At 22.0% G+C, this 20,526-nt stretch overlaps 1 protein-coding gene across 1 annotated transcript; it reads left to right on the top strand.

Annotated features, from left to right (window-relative positions):
- The first annotated feature begins 9,055 nt into the window (after nt 1-9,055).
- Nucleotides 9,056-10,047, top strand: LOC124930966 (ESCRT-related protein CHMP1A-like). The gene has a single exon (XM_047471345.1). It carries the CDS (start codon nt 9,140-9,142, stop codon nt 9,749-9,751), a length of 612 nt encoding a protein of 203 aa, XP_047327301.1. The 5' UTR covers nt 9,056-9,139; the 3' UTR covers nt 9,752-10,047.
- Nucleotides 10,048-20,526: the final 10,479 nt, after the last annotated feature.

Here is a 20,526-nt window from a genome sequence, read left to right as displayed (position 1 = left end):
TTATTTATTAAAATTATTTTATCATCTCTCCTAGCCTAGTGGCAATAATAGATAAATATTTCCGGCCTCTTTGTGAAGTCCTGGGTTCGAACCCGTAAGGCAGCAAGTTTTGCGCCTACTTAATTGACCAAATAGTTCTATCATCAATCGAGATATAATCCATGTCAAATCCTCTAAAACATTTAATCCTTACTTGGACAATATTGATGTAACTATTACGTGCCTTCTTGATTTTTATCTACATATGAAATATACAAAAATAAAGGTAGTTCAAAATTTAAATCAAAATAAATTAATATATGAAGTCACAAGTCACAAATAAGTCAAGAACATAATTAAAAATTTGTAAATAAAATTACCGATAACATATCCATGTAACCAATTGCGAGTACAAATAAGAGCTTGCACATTTTCATGAAGATTAGAACTTCTATACTTGGTAAGCACCCAAGCACCAATGGAAAAAAGTTGATTCTAATGCAACAATAGTTATAGAAATAGCCAAAACATCACATATCATAAGTGAAAGGATTGGGTTACCGATTCTTTTGATTCTTCCAATGCTCCAAAACATCCAAATCTTGATAATATACAACAATAGTTATAGACTATATAAAGCTATAAATCAGATTTGATTTTTTTTTGCCAACCCGCGGGCCAACCCAAGCCCGACTTGCCTAGGCTCGCGACCCGATCGGGCTGGCCCGTGTATGCCCACTTCCAAAGAGAAATTTGACGAAATAACCCTCAAAACACTCATTATTCCAAAAATAACTTTTAAGGGCCGTGAAATGACCACTTTGCCCCTTAATATATTTTTTCCCATTTTTCTTCTTCTTCGTTTCTTCTTCTCTTCTTTCTCTCTTCTCTTTAGCCAATTGCAAAGAAAATCCATGGAATTCAATCATCGTCGGCGCAGCTACAATCAATTTTCTTCAGATGCGGCACGGCACGCCTACATGTCGTTATCTTCAGATGCGACAAGGTCTTGGCCTTGCATTTCTGCTTGTTTGGCGGTATTCTCCTTGCTTTTTTTTCAGAATCATCTTCAGATTCATCTTCATCTTCGTCTTCTTCGTGGTTTTGAGATTTGTTTGGTGGAAAAAATTAAATAGTTTGTGTCCACGCAATGTATAGTTTGCGTCGACGTAATTTATAGCAAAGTAGTTGTAGTAGTATTTATTCTCGCCTATCATACAAGTGACTAGAGTTCGATTCCAAACAATTGTTTTATTTTTTTTACATTGCGTCGACGCAATGTGAAAAAAAAACAATTGTTTGGAATCGAACTCTGATCACTTGTATGACAGACGAGAATAAGTACCACTATATTACAACTAGTTTGTTGTAAATTGCGTCGACGCAAACTATATTTTGCGTGGACGCAAACTATTCCATTTTCTTCCCACCAAACAAAATTCCGAACCACGAAGAAGATGATGAAGAATCTGAAGATAATTCTGGAGAAAAAAACAATCGGCTAAAGAGATGAGAGAAAGAAGAGAAGAAGAAACGAAGTAGAAGAAGAAAAATGGGAAAAATATAATAAAGGGCAAAGGAATCATTTCACAACACCTAAAGGTTATTTTTACAAAAGTTATTAGACCTCGGTTATTTTTGAAATAAGAAGTGTTTTGAGGGTCATTTCGTCAATTTTTTCCTTCCAAATGGGTTGCTAATATTTCAACTCAACCCATCTAAATTGTTTTGCGGGGTGGGTCAACCCAACGGGCCTAGCCAATTGACGGCTATATGTTTAACCATTTTGTGGTCACATTTTTCTATTAAATATCAACTATTAACAATAATTTTTTTTTTAAGTATTAACCTTTTTTTTCTTTTGTGAAAAAGTGTAAAATTCAATAATTAATATTTCATAAAATATACAAGATAGCAAAATCTATCTTACATTTAAGATTTGTTTGGTCACGAGTTATTTAAAAATATATTAGTTTCTTACTTTAAAAAAAAAATTAGATGATCAAATATATTTTTTAGTTAGATCAAATATTAAAACATGTTTAAAAATAAAATAAATATATTTTAGTAATATAATGGATATATATATATTTTTTTTTATCTTAGTATTAATCATTTTCACCAAGTTGGGGTGGATTTATTGACCTTTGTTATTTTACTAAGCCAATAATATCCAGGGACAAGAAGATAAAAGTAGCCTTATACTATAGTTAGGGTAAAAATAAACTCCTAAACTAAAAGTTGTATAAATTTCGTTTAGAATGAAAATAATAAACAAAATGATCTATTATTAACATGTAACTTACACGATGTAATAATTTACAAGAATAATTAATTATATATATTTTTTCAAATTATTAACATATAAAAAAATTATTTTATACGAATAATTTAAAAAAATTTATTTAAAATATCTAAAAATATTTTCTAAAACAAATCCTAAAATTAAAAGACTATTAAATTTTTTTAAATAAAGAGCCGAAATATGAGGCGTTAAAGTTTCTATGGCTACTGATATTTAAGGATTAGTTTGAAACAAATTTTTATTCATTCAAAAATATTTTTTAAAAATTATACACTTATTTAATTAAATTTACTTGAGACTTTATTTGAAAAGGGGACGGTAAACACTAAAAAATCAACACAACAAATTATAATATTAAAATAATTATTTTAATTTATTTTCAACAAATAAAATATAAATAATTAATTCTAAGATCAAAAACTCAATTAAAAAATTAATTAAAATTAATTATTATTATAATTAAATTTAATTAATTAAAGATAAAGGCTAAAATCAAAAAATAAAATTATTTAGGATAAATGTTTTACTTATTTCATTCCAAAAATTATTTATTTAACACTAAAATATATAAAAAAGAAAAGAAAAAAATATGAGATGTAATTTTTAGCAGTGGAATATATTTATATTTAATTAGAATGACATGCTAAAAAATATTTGAATAATTGTAAAATTATATAATAAAAAATCTCCCAAATTTCAATTAATTTCAATGACAGTTTAATAATTCAACATATCTCTTTTTGCATAACTTATAAAATGTGCACGTGTGTAAAATTAGTTGTTTAAGGGAATTTTATCCGTTATTTTGATGTAAATTGTTTATAGTTGTGATTGATTGAGATTTACTTAGATAAGGTATATAAAAATGAAAATTCTAAATAAAAGAAATAAAAAAAAATAGTAAAGAGTGAAATAAAGAAAAAATAATATGAATAAAAAAATTAATTAATCATTTTTATTCTCTTTATATATATATATATATATATATATATATATATATATATATATATATATATATTACAAAATGTCATAAACTAATATAATATGGTTTCTAGTTCTTTGCATTAGCCGTTGAAATTTAACAAAGAGAAAAAATAGAAAATTTGTTAAATTTGTTCCCAATTAAGAAGAAGATATTCTTTTTTTATTTTTATTTTATTACTTTTTTTTTTAAGAAAAAAATCAATTATACATTATAATGACATGATAATCAAATGAAAAATTAAAATACAAGAGCAAATATTCAAGACACTTAGTTAAAATAATATAAGTTATTTGAAAAATAATAATTAACTGATTTTAAAAAACATATTTTGTGTTCATCACAATACAAACCCAACCCAAACTCTCGGTTCAATGTTAGTTTTAGATTGGACAAAGTATTTTTAGACAAATTAGCCACCCAAATAATAAAGTAGCTTAGTCTAGTTCCTTATTCTTTCACCATGGATTTGTTTTTGCTATTCTTTAAAGTGAAATTTAGTTATTATTTTATATTTAATAAATGAATAAATTATTAATTTTATATATATAATGATTTAAAATATTTTATTTATTTTGATATTTTATACCTATTTGATGATTCAATGAGATAATGTTAAAGATTAGAGAAGAGAATATTTTAGATATTAAGTAACTTAATTCTATTATATGTTTTAGAAAGAAAAAAAAGTAATTTGATTAATTATAGTAGTTTTATTAAATAAATGTGTTAAAGTGTAAAAAACTAGTATTAAAATGGTAAAAAAAAAAATTAAATTATGGAATTAATTTTGTAAAAAAAAGTTAGTTTAGATGAGATGAGTAGAGTAAAATTAATTTGGTTTGAATATGAATTAATTGATAATAACTTTGTTTATGTTTTTTTCTCAACTAAAATCTCAAACTCATGTTGCGACAATTAACTCGGTTTATTTTTTAGAAAATCATGAACAAAACTTCAAATACCCTAACTGGATGATCGATAATTTTAGAAGGGAAATAGTTATAATGAAAAAAAATAATAATCTTAGATACTAAGATTAACATGTTAAAATTAATTTTAGATACTAGCATAATAGGATCAAACTCATCCTTTAACATGAGAATGAAATAGTTTTAGAATGAAAGCCTAAGATAAAATAAAAATAAGAATTATCTGCAAAAGAAAATTTTAATTTCTATGAATTTGAGATAAAAAAAAGGGTTCTACAAAAACATAATAAAAAATTTAGAATTTAAGAATAATACAAAGAAAAATTATGAACTCACTGTTATCAATCTATTCTATACATACTATACATAATCATATTAATTAATGTTATCAATCTACTCTATAAATAATCATATTAATTAAGGAAGGCGTTTCCGTCATTTAATATAGTATATTAGGGAAATTGTTAAGCATTATCTTTTAAATTGTTCATTTCCTTTAAATATTTTTTAAATCTATAATATTCACAAATATATTTTAATTATATATATATATATATTAATAAAATTAATAAAATTAAATATTAATACTAATATAATAGTTTAAATATTTTGAATAATTATTTTAATTAAAGTATATTTTAATTTTATATACAGAAAAAATAATAATGTCAAACTTATTTTTTAACTAAATATTATTATTATATTTTATAATATTATTTAGTTACAATATAATTATTAAATTAATCTATAAATATATATTTTCATTAATTAATATTATTATTATTAAAATATAATTTTTTAAATTAATATTTTTAAAATTTTATATTATTTCAATTTAATAAAAATATTTTAAATAATAAAATTTATAATTTTAAACATAAAAAATATTATAATAATATTAAATCTATTCGATATTTAAAACTTAAGTATTCTAATATTTATTAAATCTATTCTATTTTTAATATATATATAAATATATATTATAATTATTTTATATATATATTTACAACTTATTAATCACTAATAATAAATAATAATAAATAAAATTAATATAAATATAAAAATCAATTTATATTAATAATAATAAATAATAAAGTTTTATTAGTTTTTATTAGATAAATATTAAATATAATTAAAATTATTATATAATATATTATATAAAAGATATTAAACATGATATTTAATAATAATATATAATAATAAATAAAATTAACAAAAATATGAAAATAAATATATATTAAAATATATTTATATAATATTTTATTATTAAAATTATATTTAAAATTTTGTAAAATAATGTTTTTCAATTATTAAATTTATTTATAATTATAATTTATTAATATAATTGAATTTAAATTAAAATATAAAAAAATAAAAAATTATATAAAAGTTTTTTAAAAAATTATCTCGACATATTATAATATTAATATTTGGTGTTTAGGATTCAATTAAAAAAATGATATAAAAAGTTTTTAAAAATAAATTAATTCAAAATAAAGTTTTATTTAAAAATAAAAGTGTCTCATGACATTTTGCGAATTCAAAAGTTTGAGGAAGTCAGTTATAACAAAATCAATTTCAATATAAAGATGTTAAAATCGTTACTCTCAAACTGATAATATTTTTTTTACTATTATTATGTTTTGTTTGATGTAATTTATTTAAATATATAAAATTAATAATTTTAAAAGTTATTTTCTACTCAAATAATTAAAGTTAAATTATATTTATTTAAATTAATATATAATTATATATTTTTATTAATTAATATTATTATTAGAAAATAATAAAATTTTATAACTTAATATTTTTTAAATTTTTATAATTATATTAATTTAATTAATAAAAATTATTATTATAAGCATAAAAAATATAAAAATATTATAATAAGATAGAATAAGAGGAGTGATAGAGAGAGGGAATTTGGTGAGGGAAGAATCACCTGGTTTGAAAAATGTAAAAGTGGGAGTAAAGAGAAAAAATAGAGAAATTATTTGATTTTTTCAGCTAATAAGATTGACAAGTCATTCAGTTATTTGAAAATTAATAAAAATATTAAAAACAATATATATTATTAATAATAAATAAAATATATATATATTAATAATATTAAAGAATAAACTTTTATTAGTTTTTTTATCAAATAAATATTAAAATATATTTAATTTATATATATAATATGTTATTTAAAATTTATTAAAAAGGATAATTAATAATAAATAAAATTAAATAAAATGAGTAGAAATTAATATATATTTATAATAAAAACTAATAAGTTTTTATCTTTATTAAATAAATATTTAAATATATTTAATTTATTTGTATAATATATTATTTTAAATTATTAAATATAATATTTAATAAATAAAAATATATAAATATTAATAATAAAAATAATATATTTTTATTAAATAAATCTTAAAATATATTTAATTTATTTGTATAATATATTATTTAAAACTTATTAAATATCATGTTTAATAATAATAATAATCTATAATAATAAATAAAATTAACATATATATTAAAATAAATATATATTAATAAAATAATAATAAACTTTTATATAAAAAAAAAGTTATTTAGATTTTAGTTAATTTAATTAGTAATTTTTTATTTAAAATTAAAATTCAATAAAAATAAAAATATTTTGGTTGATTAAAAGATTTATTATTAATTAATAGGACAATCAAGTTATAAAGATAATTTTTAAAAAGATTTTAATAAAAATAAAAATAAAATGCAGATAAAGTTTAAGCCTCAATTATAATAGTATGCTTTTCTTTTAAAGTTTTTTAATTAAATTTTCTTTTAAATATTAGTAAAGTAAAACATGAAGAATATTAAATTTATCTTGGATATTGTGTCTATTTTTTAAATTTATTTCTAACTTAAAAATCTGTAATTGAATGAGCGTGTTAAATTTTTGTACATGTAATTTTTTATTTTATTTTTAATAATTACTAATTAAATTTTTTTATCAAATCGACACTAACTTAATTAAACACTTCCTATTCTTCACTTGGACGAACAAATTACTCAAATTAGACACATTTTTTCATACACATTTTCTCATACACATGTTGCTCGTCAATTCCCTTTCATTTCTAGCCAATTTTTGTATAACAATTTCCACTGTTTTGTTCATCCACTTTGTTGTTGCAATTCGTTGTCTATTATCGGCATGTTTCTCCATATCTTATTTAGACGGCCTAAACTTTTCAAACTTGTCTTAAAGGGCGTCATTTGTTTGAATCGTGAACATCTAACCACGCATTCATTCGTAGCAGCGTCATGAAGATTAATGTCTTTCCAACCATTATCAAGAGTTTTCCTTACATTTCTGACATATGGAAGGATATTGTTCACCATAGATACAAAGTTAAGTTACTATCTTTTGGGATTTTAATGCAGCAAGCGAAGTGGAAAGTGTTAGAATCCTCATGGCTCAAACATCATTTGAATTATTATAAACGACATTTGCTGATTTTGGTATATCCCCCAATAAAGTTGTTACTGAATTCCTTATCCAGTCAAACTCATCTGCCTTCTCAAGGTGTGCATTTTTGTTTCTCTATGTTGGTGTAGCCATTAAAAACACCAACGATTTTCTTTATTGTTTTATTCGACAACTCAGAGTTGTCCAACTTTTGTACCCATGTATTTTCTTTTGCGTCCGTGTTCTTCCCAATGGTTTTCTTTACTTTCCTCTTGGACAACTTCTTACCATCAAAGCTTATGATCTTTTAGACAAACATGAATGGAAGGAGAAAGATTAAGGAAACGAGACAGATAAACCTATTTAACAAGACTGTGAAAATCAAAATTTTAATAAAAGTATCCCAAAACATAGCTTTCCCATCGAGAAATAATTTGTTGAATTTCATGCGATAAAATCTTTGCGTAATCTCTTTGTCCTGAATAGAGCGCAGTAAAAAGAACCGTTATTTAATTTTCGTTAATTTAATAAATTTGAGAATTTTCACTAAATTAAAAATATAACAACATATTTCTAGATTAGGAATAAATTTAAAAAATAATCATAAAATTAAAAATAAATTTAAGATTTTTCTCAAAGTAAAACATGAATAAACACATAAAATCACATATAGTATTAACCGTTTTAAAACACATAAATTATATAAAACACATAAAATCACACGTAAATTATATATATATATATATATATATATATAATTATAATGACGTTATTTTAAAGTGTTAGGATTGTCGGGTCGAGACGAGAGCTGTGTGGTTAATTTGGATATACATGTGAGAGTAAATGGATACTTAGGTCGGATTATGGGTTGACCCGCCTATAAACTTAAAACGGTTAATACTATAGGACTTAAAACGGTTAATAATAAAATTAAAAATACTATAAGTATGGTTTCAACTTGCAACTTAACAAAAACAAGTACAACTCTTAACCAACTAAACTAATAATACTTCAACCCAAATTTGATGAACGCGGTAGTTCATCAATAGTTTTTGATTTTTCCTTTCACTCGTAATATGGGGAAAAAGTAAATATGGAGAAAAAAGTGAACATTAGAGGTTAAACTAATTGAATTATGAATCAAATTGTATCAATTGTTTTAGAGATCGTTACAATTGAGAGTAAATTGATACTTAAGTCGGATTGTGGGTTGACCCGCCCATAAATTTAAAACGATTAAAAATAAAATTATAAATATTATCACATTTTTTTTATAGTAATATTTTTTTCACGATTTTTTATATTATTACTCTATCCAAATTTAAAAATGTTTTAATTTCAGGTCAAAGTATTACCTTTGAAAAAGAAACAGAACTTTTGAGCGGAATCGAATTGAAACCCTAATTCGGAGAAATCACCAAGGTCACATATTTTTGTCAATTTGTTCTTTGATTTTCAATCCTTTGCCTCCTTTGCCTTTCTGTTGGAAGAGTATTCCAAACATGGGGAACACGGATAAATTGATGAACCAAATCTTCGAGCTGAAGTTCACGTCAAAGAGTCTCCAACGACAGGCCAAGAAATGCGAGAAGGAGGAGAAGACTGAAAAGCTTAAGATCAAGAAAGCGATCGAGAAAGGAAACATGGACGGAGCCCGAATCTACGCGGAAAACGCCATTCGCAAACGCAGCGAGCAGATGAATTACCTCCGTCTTTCTTCTCGCCTTGATGCCGTGGTCGCCAGACTCGATACTCAGGCGAAGATGTCTACGATCAGCAAATCCATGGGATCGATCGTCAAATCTCTAGAATCATCTCTCAATACCGGAAACCTGCAGAAGATGTCTGAGACAATGGAACAATTCGAACGCCAGTTTGTTAACATGGAGGTCCAGGCTGAATTTATGGAGAGCTCCATGGCCGGTAGCACCTCTCTATCGACCCCTGAAGGAGAAGTTAACAGCTTGATGCAACAGGTTGCTGATGATTATGGCTTGGAAGTGTCTGTTGGTTTGCCACAGCCTGGGGCTCATGCTGTCTCCACCAAGACAGAGGAAAAGACCAACGAGGACGACTTGTCCAGGCGCCTTGCAGAGCTTAAAGCTAGGGTTTGAATTCAAATAAGATAAAATTTGCAGGACTATGGATTCCAGGTTCCCTGAATTTCAATTCTTTACTCATTTTTGTGTAGAAATCATCTGTGTCTATCCCTTAGGTTTTGAACCAGTTGATCCCCATTTTGTGAATAACATCATGTCAAGTGTGGTTTAGGTTTAGTTTTTACCATGAGACAATAAAATTTCTGGGTGTATCTAAATTTGTCATAAGTGTATCTTAAAACTATTGAAAAATATCAGAATAGGCTTGATCTTGAACATCAATGGTTAAGTAGAACTTTATTTTCGGTCTATCGACACATTAATGGACAATTGAAAACAGATTTATTGGTTGAATTTGAGTTAGTACTTGTGGCCTTCTTTCTTATGATTGTTTCAGACTGTAATTCCTACATGTTTTCAAATGGTATGGTTATTTTTGTAGAATCAGATGATTTTAGAATTGTACCATGAAATAATCTGCCAACCAATCGAACACAAACAGAATGTTACAACCTTTTTATCCTTGAAGCTCCAACATTCGAATTTAATGAGATGCATCATGTAAATTCAATCTTTTCTTGCCAAGAAGAAATTATATTGAAAATGCATAAACTGTTAAAGTAGTAGAGATGACAGGTTGGCCGATTGCAGAGTTCATTTACCTTAAAAGGTATATCTTTAGTTATTCTCGTTGCAGAGTTCAATTCTCTTGGTATTTTTGAGCATTTCATTGATATTGATGGGGCCAAATAACTCTCTGTTCATTACTAGCATTTCATTTTGAATTATTTTCTTGTTATATTTGATGCCATAATGTTTGCTTGCTTCTTTATCAAGTCTAAATTTGATGATCTTAGTTTTATTTCTTAGTGTCACTCTGGACCATTTTATTAAAAAGTTTGGGTCTCTAGTTTAAGTTCTTGACCATTTTATAATGATACGATATTTACATTTTGTTATTCATCCAGGACTTATGATGCTTAGAGCATCTCCAACGGACATGCAAATCCCATTATGCGTGCCCTTTTTCACTCCAACCGGACACCATTCGCAAACCCAAAATGCGTTTGGACGTCTCTCCCTCCTCCAGCCAACGCATATTTGCGTTGGCAAGGTTCATTCCCCCATTTTGGCCATTTTTTCAAAATGACCCTCAATCTATTTTTTTATATATAACCTTATATATCTATAATTAAAATTAAGCCTTAAACTTATTTTTTTTTCTTTTTAAGATAAAAGTAATAATATTTTTAAATGTATAGTTAAATCATTAAATTATATTATATTTAAAATTTTATCTAATTTATTTATATTTTATAATTTATTTTATAGTTACGAATAAACATATAAATTTATTGTTTTTATTAATAATGTTTGTTTATTTAAATGTATTATTTAATTATTTTTGTTATGTATGAATTATTGATATATAATTAATTTTATTAAATGAATAAGAAAAGATTGGGATTAAATATGTGAAGTTGATAAATATATAGATAATATTAATAAGGTTAAAAAGTTAGTGTAAAAAAGGAATATTCTAAGAATATTTTTTTGGGTTTGGAAATGAGTTTTTTTGGGTTAGAGATAAATTACTGTTTGATGTGACGTTTACTGTATTTTGGGTTTGAGAATGAGTTTGTGGGTTATTGATGGTCTTAGAAGCAGTAGCGGCCCTAAAGATTGTGGGTGCCTTATGAGAAAAATAAAAATTTATTATTCTTTTTTCGTTTAGTATTTGTGTTTTATTAATAAATATAATAAGTTTTTATTCTTTTAACAAAAGTAATGTAGTTTAGTTGGTTAGAGGTTATATTAACCCATGATAATTTAAGAATAGTAAAAAAAAAAAAAAATAACAAATAGGGTCCAGGCTCCCGGGAACCATTTCCTGTTCTACCCACTTTTTAAACAATTTTTCTCAAACTACCCAAATTTTCATTCACATTTCTAAACTACTCACATTTCTCTCTCTAAATCATTAATCAACCTTTTAATTACACATTTTTCACATTAAATTCACTAATTACTTTATTTTATAAATACAAATATATATATATATATATATATTTTTTAATATATATAATTAAAATTAAACATTATAAATATAATTTAAAAATAAATATTATAAACTAAAATAAAATATTATACACTAAAATAAATTAAATTACATAAAGTTTTAATATTATATTATTTATTAAAATAAAATAAAATATATATTATATAAATATTAAAATAATACATATATTACATAAATATTAAAATAACACGTATATTTTAAAATTTATAGTAATTTATTTTATTTTAAGTTTTTTAAAATTAATATTTTTATAAATATTTTAAGATTTAGTTTATTTATTTTATTTAAGGTTTATGTTATTTATTTAATTTAGTTTATATATTTATTTTGATATTTAATTTAGTATGTTTAGTTTTAATTATATATCTTATATTTATAAAATTAAGTATAAATAAAATATATGTGTTGTTTTAATATTTAATGTACTATATGTGTTATTTTAATATTTATATAATATAATATATTTTATTTTAATATATAATATTAAAGGGTTATGTGATGATTTTTGTTTTAGTTTATAATATTTATTTGTATTATTTAATTTATAATGATTTTTTAATTATATATATTATAATTATAAAATTAAGTAAAAATAAAATATATGTGTTATTTTAATATTTATGTAATATATTTTATTTAATATATATTATTAATTTTAATTATATATATTTGTATTTATAAAATAAAGTTATTAGTAAATTTAATCTGAAAGATGTGTAATTAAAAGGTTATTAATGATTTAGAGAGAGAAAGGTGGATAGTTTGGGAGTGTGAATGAAAAAATGGGTAATTTGGGAAAAATTGTTTGAAAAGTGGGTAGAATAGGAAATGGTTCGGCTCCCGATGATGGAAAAATAGGGGCCAAAGTTCAAGGCTTTTCAGCTAAACAGAAAAAGCAAAACCTTTGTTTAGTTTTGAAAGCTAGTCCCATGATGGTAAATTATGAAAATAGTTTCTTAAAACATTCACTATTAAATATCAAAGATGGTTATAATTGTTTTTATCTTTAACTGGCACTAGTGTTTCTAGAGGCGGGAATGCAAGTAACTGATTCTTGAACCGGTTAAGTTCCCAGCTTGTGCCCCTAGCTTGAACCGGTTAAGTTCCCAGCTTGTGCCCCTAGCTTGAACCGGTTAAGTTCCCAGCTTGTGCCCCTAGCTTGAACCATTGGAATAAGGCTGAGAAGTTTAGGATAGAAAATATGCCGAGATCTTTACCAACTTAATACCGTAGTTTCGACTTGCGATAGACAAGAATCCGGTCGGCTGTTAACCGATTGGTTGTAGATTCTTCTCCGCTTTGAATTGAATTTCAAACAATAGCCCTATTTAAAAACAATTCTTGGTCTTTTCCAAATATTGACCAGCCTGGTACATTCTTGATGGTAACAAGTTCAAAATTATATATATATATATATATATATATATATATATATATATATATATATATATATATATATTTTAATACATATATGAGTTTCAATTGTAAGTTATTCCTCACACGGTCACACCATGTATATAATAATGAGCATTTGGTGTGTTTTTGTTCATCAATATCTTTTCTTTTTTTTTCCGGATTGACATGAGATATAGAAGCTAACTCCAAAATTTTGTTACTAGTTTTATAAGATTAGTATTATTTAGGATCATATATAAATTTTTATTTAGTTTTGTGTTATTTATTGTAATACAGAGTATGTTATTGTTATTGAAAATAGATATAATATTATTGTTATATGATAGTATGTACATGAGAGTTTTATTTTTGGGTGAGTTAATACTTTGTTTGTTCCTCCACTATTATTCTTAGATATATTATTCTTAGATAGATTGTAGTCGGTTTATTTTGATAGGTAACACTCGGACAGGGTCAGAAAAAATTAGTTTATAGGCTTTAATTTTTTTTTTTTTTTTTTAATAATTAATAATATATATATATATATATATGATGTTATATATTTAAATATATATTTTTTATTAACTTAATTTTAAATATTATAAATTATTTAAATTTAAACTATTTTAAATAAATTATTTGAATATATTATTTTTATAAGTTTGTATTCATATATAATTTTAAATTTTAATTAAAATAAATAAATAAAATATTTATTAAGAGTATGTTATTTGTATTTTTTTTGTTTAATTACTAAAATATTTTTTTTTGTATTTAAAATTTTATAAAAAAAAGTAGTATTTTAATTGATTAATTAACTAATAGATTTAATGCTTAAAATTATAATAATGGGATAAAAACATATATAAATAAGTTGAAATTATTTTTTAAATTTTAATTATAATTTTTTTTTTAAAACATAATATTTTTTTTTTTAGTTTTTAGCATTCAATTTGAAGGGATAGAACACGAGAGAGGTAATGACGTGATTCAATTAATTATTCTCTTTTGTCTCACAAGTTTTTCTTTTTCTAACATGTTAATCCCTCCCCCAAATTATCTAGAGAGAAAAAAATGTTATGATTATAAATTTAAACATTAAATATAAAGTTTGTAAAAACGAATAAAGAGGTTAAAAGTTTAAACCCTAGAGAATAAGGTAAAAAACAAACTGAGTTTAAACATAAAATATATTTATTATAATTTTTTCATTAATTTATTAATTAAAATTATAATAGTAAATTTTTACATAAACACAACGAAATGATAAGAACATGTATATTATGTATATTATTGAACTAATAAATATTATTATTATTATTATTATTATTATTATTATTATTATTATGTATTTTTTAATACAATCAATCATATTTTACTGAAAATAAAAAAATAGGAAGTATATACTTGCTAGATAATAAGATTGGACAAATTTATATTCTAAGCTAATTTTTTAAGTTCATCTTAATAAAATCATGATGAATCAAAATTAAAATTTATAAAATTAATTTAACATGTTAGGTTAGAATGACTAAAATGGGAGTGAAAGTCATTAATTATTAATGTGGTCATGCTAACTTCTTACCTAACAAAAATCAAACTCAATTAGATTTTTTTTTTTTAAAATTACTCAATATATTGATTGTATTATATACTATTGAGAACATTAATAATTTTAAAATATTTTATAATACAATTAATATATATATATATATACAAAATTACTTAACTTAAACTAATACTTAGTTTAATAGTTTATTATTATTTTTTCTTTTAAACATATAAAACATACAGTAGCTTACTACTTTTTTTTTGTTAATGTAGTTTAATTTCAATATTGGCTTTAGAATCTGTAATTATAAACATATAATTGTTTTTAGTTAATGTAGTTGTAGGTGTTTCTTGACAAGTCATAAATCTATAATACTAGAAAAAACCAATACAACCATAAGAAAATTCATTTTTTATGTTATCTGATGATGTTTTATAGATCTTTTAATTTTTTATTTTTGGACCAGTACAATTATAATCTATCTAAGAAGTTTTTTACCTCCACTTGACAATGGACTGTAATCAATATTAGACTTCATTTATGTTTATGAATCTTAAAAAATATTATAAGTAACCATTAATATAATTATAAAAGTGCTTTAAAATCTCTTTTAAAAAAATAATTAATATTTAAAATCATGCATATAGTATATGATGTACATTTGTCAAACCAAATTATTATAGACTCTGTTATTAATTGTACATAATTCAATTTATTTTCAGTTTATTAATACCAATTTATTCAGTAGGTATATAATTTCATTAATTAAGTTTGAGTATATTTAATTCAAGCCTAACTTATTTATTTTTTTATATTTAAAATATTATTTAATAATTAATATTATATATATATTTTTAATTTAATTATAAATATTAATAACTAATTTAAATTAAAAAATAAATATATTTTAAAATAAATTATATTAATATATTAACTTTTTTTTATAAATTTCTGTTGATATATAATTTTAAATATTAATAAATAACTTAAAATAAAAAATAATATATTTTAAAATAAATTATATAATATATTTTAAAATAAATTATATGAATATATATTAATTTTTATGAATATATAATTTAAAATATATTATATGAATATGATTTAAAATATTATATATATAAAAATATTTAATAATATTTTAAAATTTTCACTTAAATTTAAAATAAAGGTTTAAATTTTAATAAAATAAATATTTAATTTATAAAATATATTTAAATAATAATTAATGTATTTTAAATTAATAACTTAAATTCTAATGTATTAGCAATGTAACTATAAAAAAATTACATATCTTATTTTTTAAATTATAATATAAAAATTAAATTAAAAATTAAAATATTGTAAAATAATTTATATTAAATATAAATAATAAATTTTCAAAAATTATTATAATAATAATGGTTACAAAAATAAGTTTTTTAATTATTTGAAATAAATAGATAAAACTTACACAAATGATTTTTATATATTTTGTTAAATAATTTTTTAATTTATATATATATATATATATATATATATATAATTATTCATTTATTTTTATTAAAACAATTATGAATAAAAATGATAGTTTTGATATAAATTAATAAAAATAATTATAATAATATTTTAATTTATTTATTAAATTTTAATTTATTAATATTAATATATTAAACTTAATTATTTTTAATAAATAAATTATTTTCTGATTAAATAAAATTACTGTAAATATTTTATTTATTTACCAACTTATAATATTTTCATTTTCAATATTTTCAATTAATAATTGTTTTACTAAATATTAATATTATTATGGTTTTATTTATTATATTATATAAAATTCAAGTTTATTATTATTTTTAAATAAATATGAATATTTTAATAAAATAAAACTTTATTTATTAATTTAATTTTAACTGTTAATATATCTTATATTAAATATTATTTATTATTAATTAATTGTTTTTATAAAAAATCATTAAATTATAAATTATATTAATAAATTAAAATTTTATTATAATTATTCTTAAATATTTAAATATAATATTAATTAATTTTTAAATAAATATTTTAGTTAAAATATTTATATTTAAAAATTAATTAACATATTAAATTATGAATATATTTTTATGAATAGTTATTTATATATATAATAATAATTAATAATTTATAAAATAATATAAATAAAATAAGTTTTAATAAAATTATGTACTGTAAGTAAATAACATGTATAAGATGTATAAGGTCCGTGCACAAATGAAAAATCATATAATTTATAATAAAATTTCATTTAATATTAAAATTAGTTTTCATTATAAATATTATATTTTAATTATTTTAAAAATAAAATTATATGAAATAATTTAATTAAAATAAAAATATAAAATCGTACAATTATATATCTATTTCTTATTACTATTTTATTTTAATATAAATAAAAAATATTAAATTATATATAAAAAATATTATTTTAGTTAAGTAATTTTATATATAGTTATAGAATAAATAATTGTTTATATTTTAAACAATTATATATAAAATAAATAAGTTTTCATTTATTTATAGTTAAATATTTTATATTTTTATATTTTTTTTCCTCATTTTTTTTCCTTAATTCACTTTATTAAATTAAATATATATATATATATATATATATATATATATTATTTAGTTTTCATATACAAATATTATTAACTATACAAATAATTACAATCAAATAAAATACAATTTTTCCCAATAAAATTGTATTTTTTTTAAATGGATAAATGTAATACAAAATCATCAAATATATATATATATATATATGACGTTATATAATTGATTATGTCAAATCTAATTTTTTAAATATTTGTCTCTTTTAATTTTTATTTTATTTTTATAATTCAATATAAATTAAAATTGTGTAAATATAAAAATATACTATATAACTCAAAAAATATATGTGGAAACTTAATTATAAGAGGAAATTTTTACGGATAAATAATTTTTTTATTATACTGTCAAAAATATGTTATAATATTACAAAATAAAACTACAGCTGCTTTTGTCTTAATAAATTTTAACTACTCTTATATATTTTATCTTTAACATAAATTTTGTATGGTCGAATCTAATTAACATGCTCAAGACAAATTATATGTCAAAAATATTAAATAAATAACCAATCAACTATACGTACGATTTCATTGATTAGGTCTAAAGTCTAACTTTTAAAATAAATATTTTTTTTGATTAATTTTATTTTTAAGATAACAATTGATAAGATACCATGTGACTTTTACAGCTTAATTAACATGCTTAAAAGTTAAAACAAATTATATATCTAAAATACTCACAAATCACTAATACAATGTTACAATTATACATAATTTTTTTTTTTTTTTTTTTTTTTTTTTGTCTGTCAATAATTTCGAACTTCACTGAGAGCGTTTCTTTAGCTCTAAGCAATAATTTAAGACTATCTCCGAAGGCACTGAGTGCTCTCAGTAATGCATCTCTTTCCTTCACTGCACTATAACAGAAAAGACATTCGGCGACATTTAAAATAACTTCTGCCAACTCTTAAAAGCGTCGCTAAAAAATATCACCTTTCCTTCACTGCACTATAACAGAAAAGACATTCGGCGACACTTAAAATAACTTCTGCCAACCCTTAAAAGCGTCGCTAAAAAATATCACCGACCCTTATCTAAGCGTCACCAGAAGCAGGGTCGGCGCAAGTTTCAACGACGCTTATTTAGGCGTCGGTAACATTGATTTAAGGGTCACGAAAAGTGTATTTAATTTTTAAACTTTTTTGTTTTTTATATTTTTAATTATTTTTTTTACAATTTCTTAATTTTTTTATTTAACTAATCATTAGGAAATATATTTAGAATCATTTTCTACTCACTATTGAGCTTTTAAATAATAACAATTAGAAACATAAATACTCTTAACAATTATTTCATAAAATCAACATTAACTAACCTATTACAAATTTTTAATAATATTCAGATGATTTAAAAAATAATTAAAACAAAAGACAAATTGGTATACTAAACTCATTTACAGTTTATTTTAGTAACAATTTGTCTTTTGTTGGTAAATAATAACAATTAGAAACATAAATACTCTCAACAATTATTTGTAATTATTTAAATAATAACAATTAGAAACATAAATACTCTTAACAATTATTTCATTAAATCAACATTAACTAACATATCAAAACTGTATGAAATAAAAACAAGAAATTGACACATAAAGATCAACTCTGATTTGGAATTCTGTAGAAATGTAAGAGTTTGTGTTCCTGTGTCTTTGAATCAATGTGAGTTTACTTTGACAGAAAAAAAATGGATGAATGCACTTGCTTGCCTTAGAATTGAAAGATATATTTTTAGATCCTCGCCCCAATCAAAATAATGCTTGATTAGTGTAATGGAGAAGAAAACCAAGTCAACCTCTTATTTCGTTAATTTTCTGTTTGCTTAGCTCTTTTCACCTTCCCCTCTTCAAACTCAAATTGGCAAATAACAGTCTAGTCTTGTCTATGTCCAAGCAAGAAAAATAATAGTACCTTTAGCCTCTAAGAGTTCTATAAAACCCCTAAATTCATAAAAGTAAACGTACATACTTATGAACTTTATCTAAATCAAACTATTAATAAGCTCATTTCTACCAAAAACCTCCCCAAGGCCACCATAATGACTCATTGGATTAATTTGTTGAGTTGAAAAAATAACACAATAAATTAAAAAAAAAAAATATTGGAAGACATACCATAATAACTCTGAAACAACAAGAAGAGGAAAATGATTACTTATCATTTGGCGTACCATACCTTCTAGATAAACCTGAAACATTATCATTCAAAGTTTTACACAAATGAAATCCTAAATGACCAATATCAGTTGATAGAATTCAATTTTTATAATTGACTGCTCACATTTATATTGTTTTAGGTCTGATAGACAACCATACAAGCCCAACAAGAATGTTAGTCATAGGCTCACAACCAAACCTAGTGTCAGTAAATTACTAAAAAAGGGGTCTTCAAACCTAGTGTCAGTAAATCACTATCGCTAATCTAATCTAGTTCAGGTTTGATTGTAAAAACTAGCAAGAACAGAAAAAGAGAGAAAGAAGGGTACCGGAGAATTGAGTGAAGATTCGGGTGAAGAAGCTTAGGTTACGAGAAACATTGTACGACATTGCTGGAGGAAGTGACTTCACTACAGTGTCAATACAGAATACACACTGAAAAAGCTGTATTTGCATAAAATAATTCAGATATCAAACCAAAGGAACTCTAAAAAAATTAATAATGAAATTTGACAATTTGGATAGGAAACTTGTCATGATGAAATTAGAAATATTAGAAAGTAACAAGTTAAGAGGAAAAATTCCATCATTGTGATTCTTTTAATAGTTTTCAAAGTGATCCAGATTCACTAATAGATGATGTAAGGCATTATTTGATAAATTATATGGACCTTGTTTAATCCTGAGTATTTTGGATAACTAGTAGGTTATTTCAAAATAACCCTGTTTGATGTAAGTTATTGAAACGTTGGTTATTTTGGGTACAAAGATATTAAAGAATATATTTAGTTTAGTTTCAAAGTGTATTTGTATATATAAAGAGAAACATAAATATAAAGTTTTTTCAAATGGAGGAAGGTTTTATTGCCCATTTTTTATATTTGATTCCATTCAACTCAAATTTTGTTTTTCAGCCAGCCTAAAATTAAACTTGTGATTCAACTACACTACTTCTTTTACCAAACACAAGTAATGTGC

The sequence above is a fragment of the Impatiens glandulifera genome, chromosome 3 (genome assembly GCF_907164915.1).
Source record: "Impatiens glandulifera chromosome 3, dImpGla2.1, whole genome shotgun sequence".
NCBI lineage: Eukaryota > Viridiplantae > Streptophyta > Magnoliopsida > Ericales > Balsaminaceae > Impatiens > Impatiens glandulifera.
Note: the sequence above shows the minus strand (reverse complement) of the source record. Positions and strands in the feature narration are given on the sequence as shown.

Coding starts and splice junctions, on each gene's coding strand:
- LOC124930966 (XM_047471345.1), top strand. CDS start 9,140: ATGGGGAACACGGATAAATTGATGAACCAAATCTTCGAGCTGAAGTTC.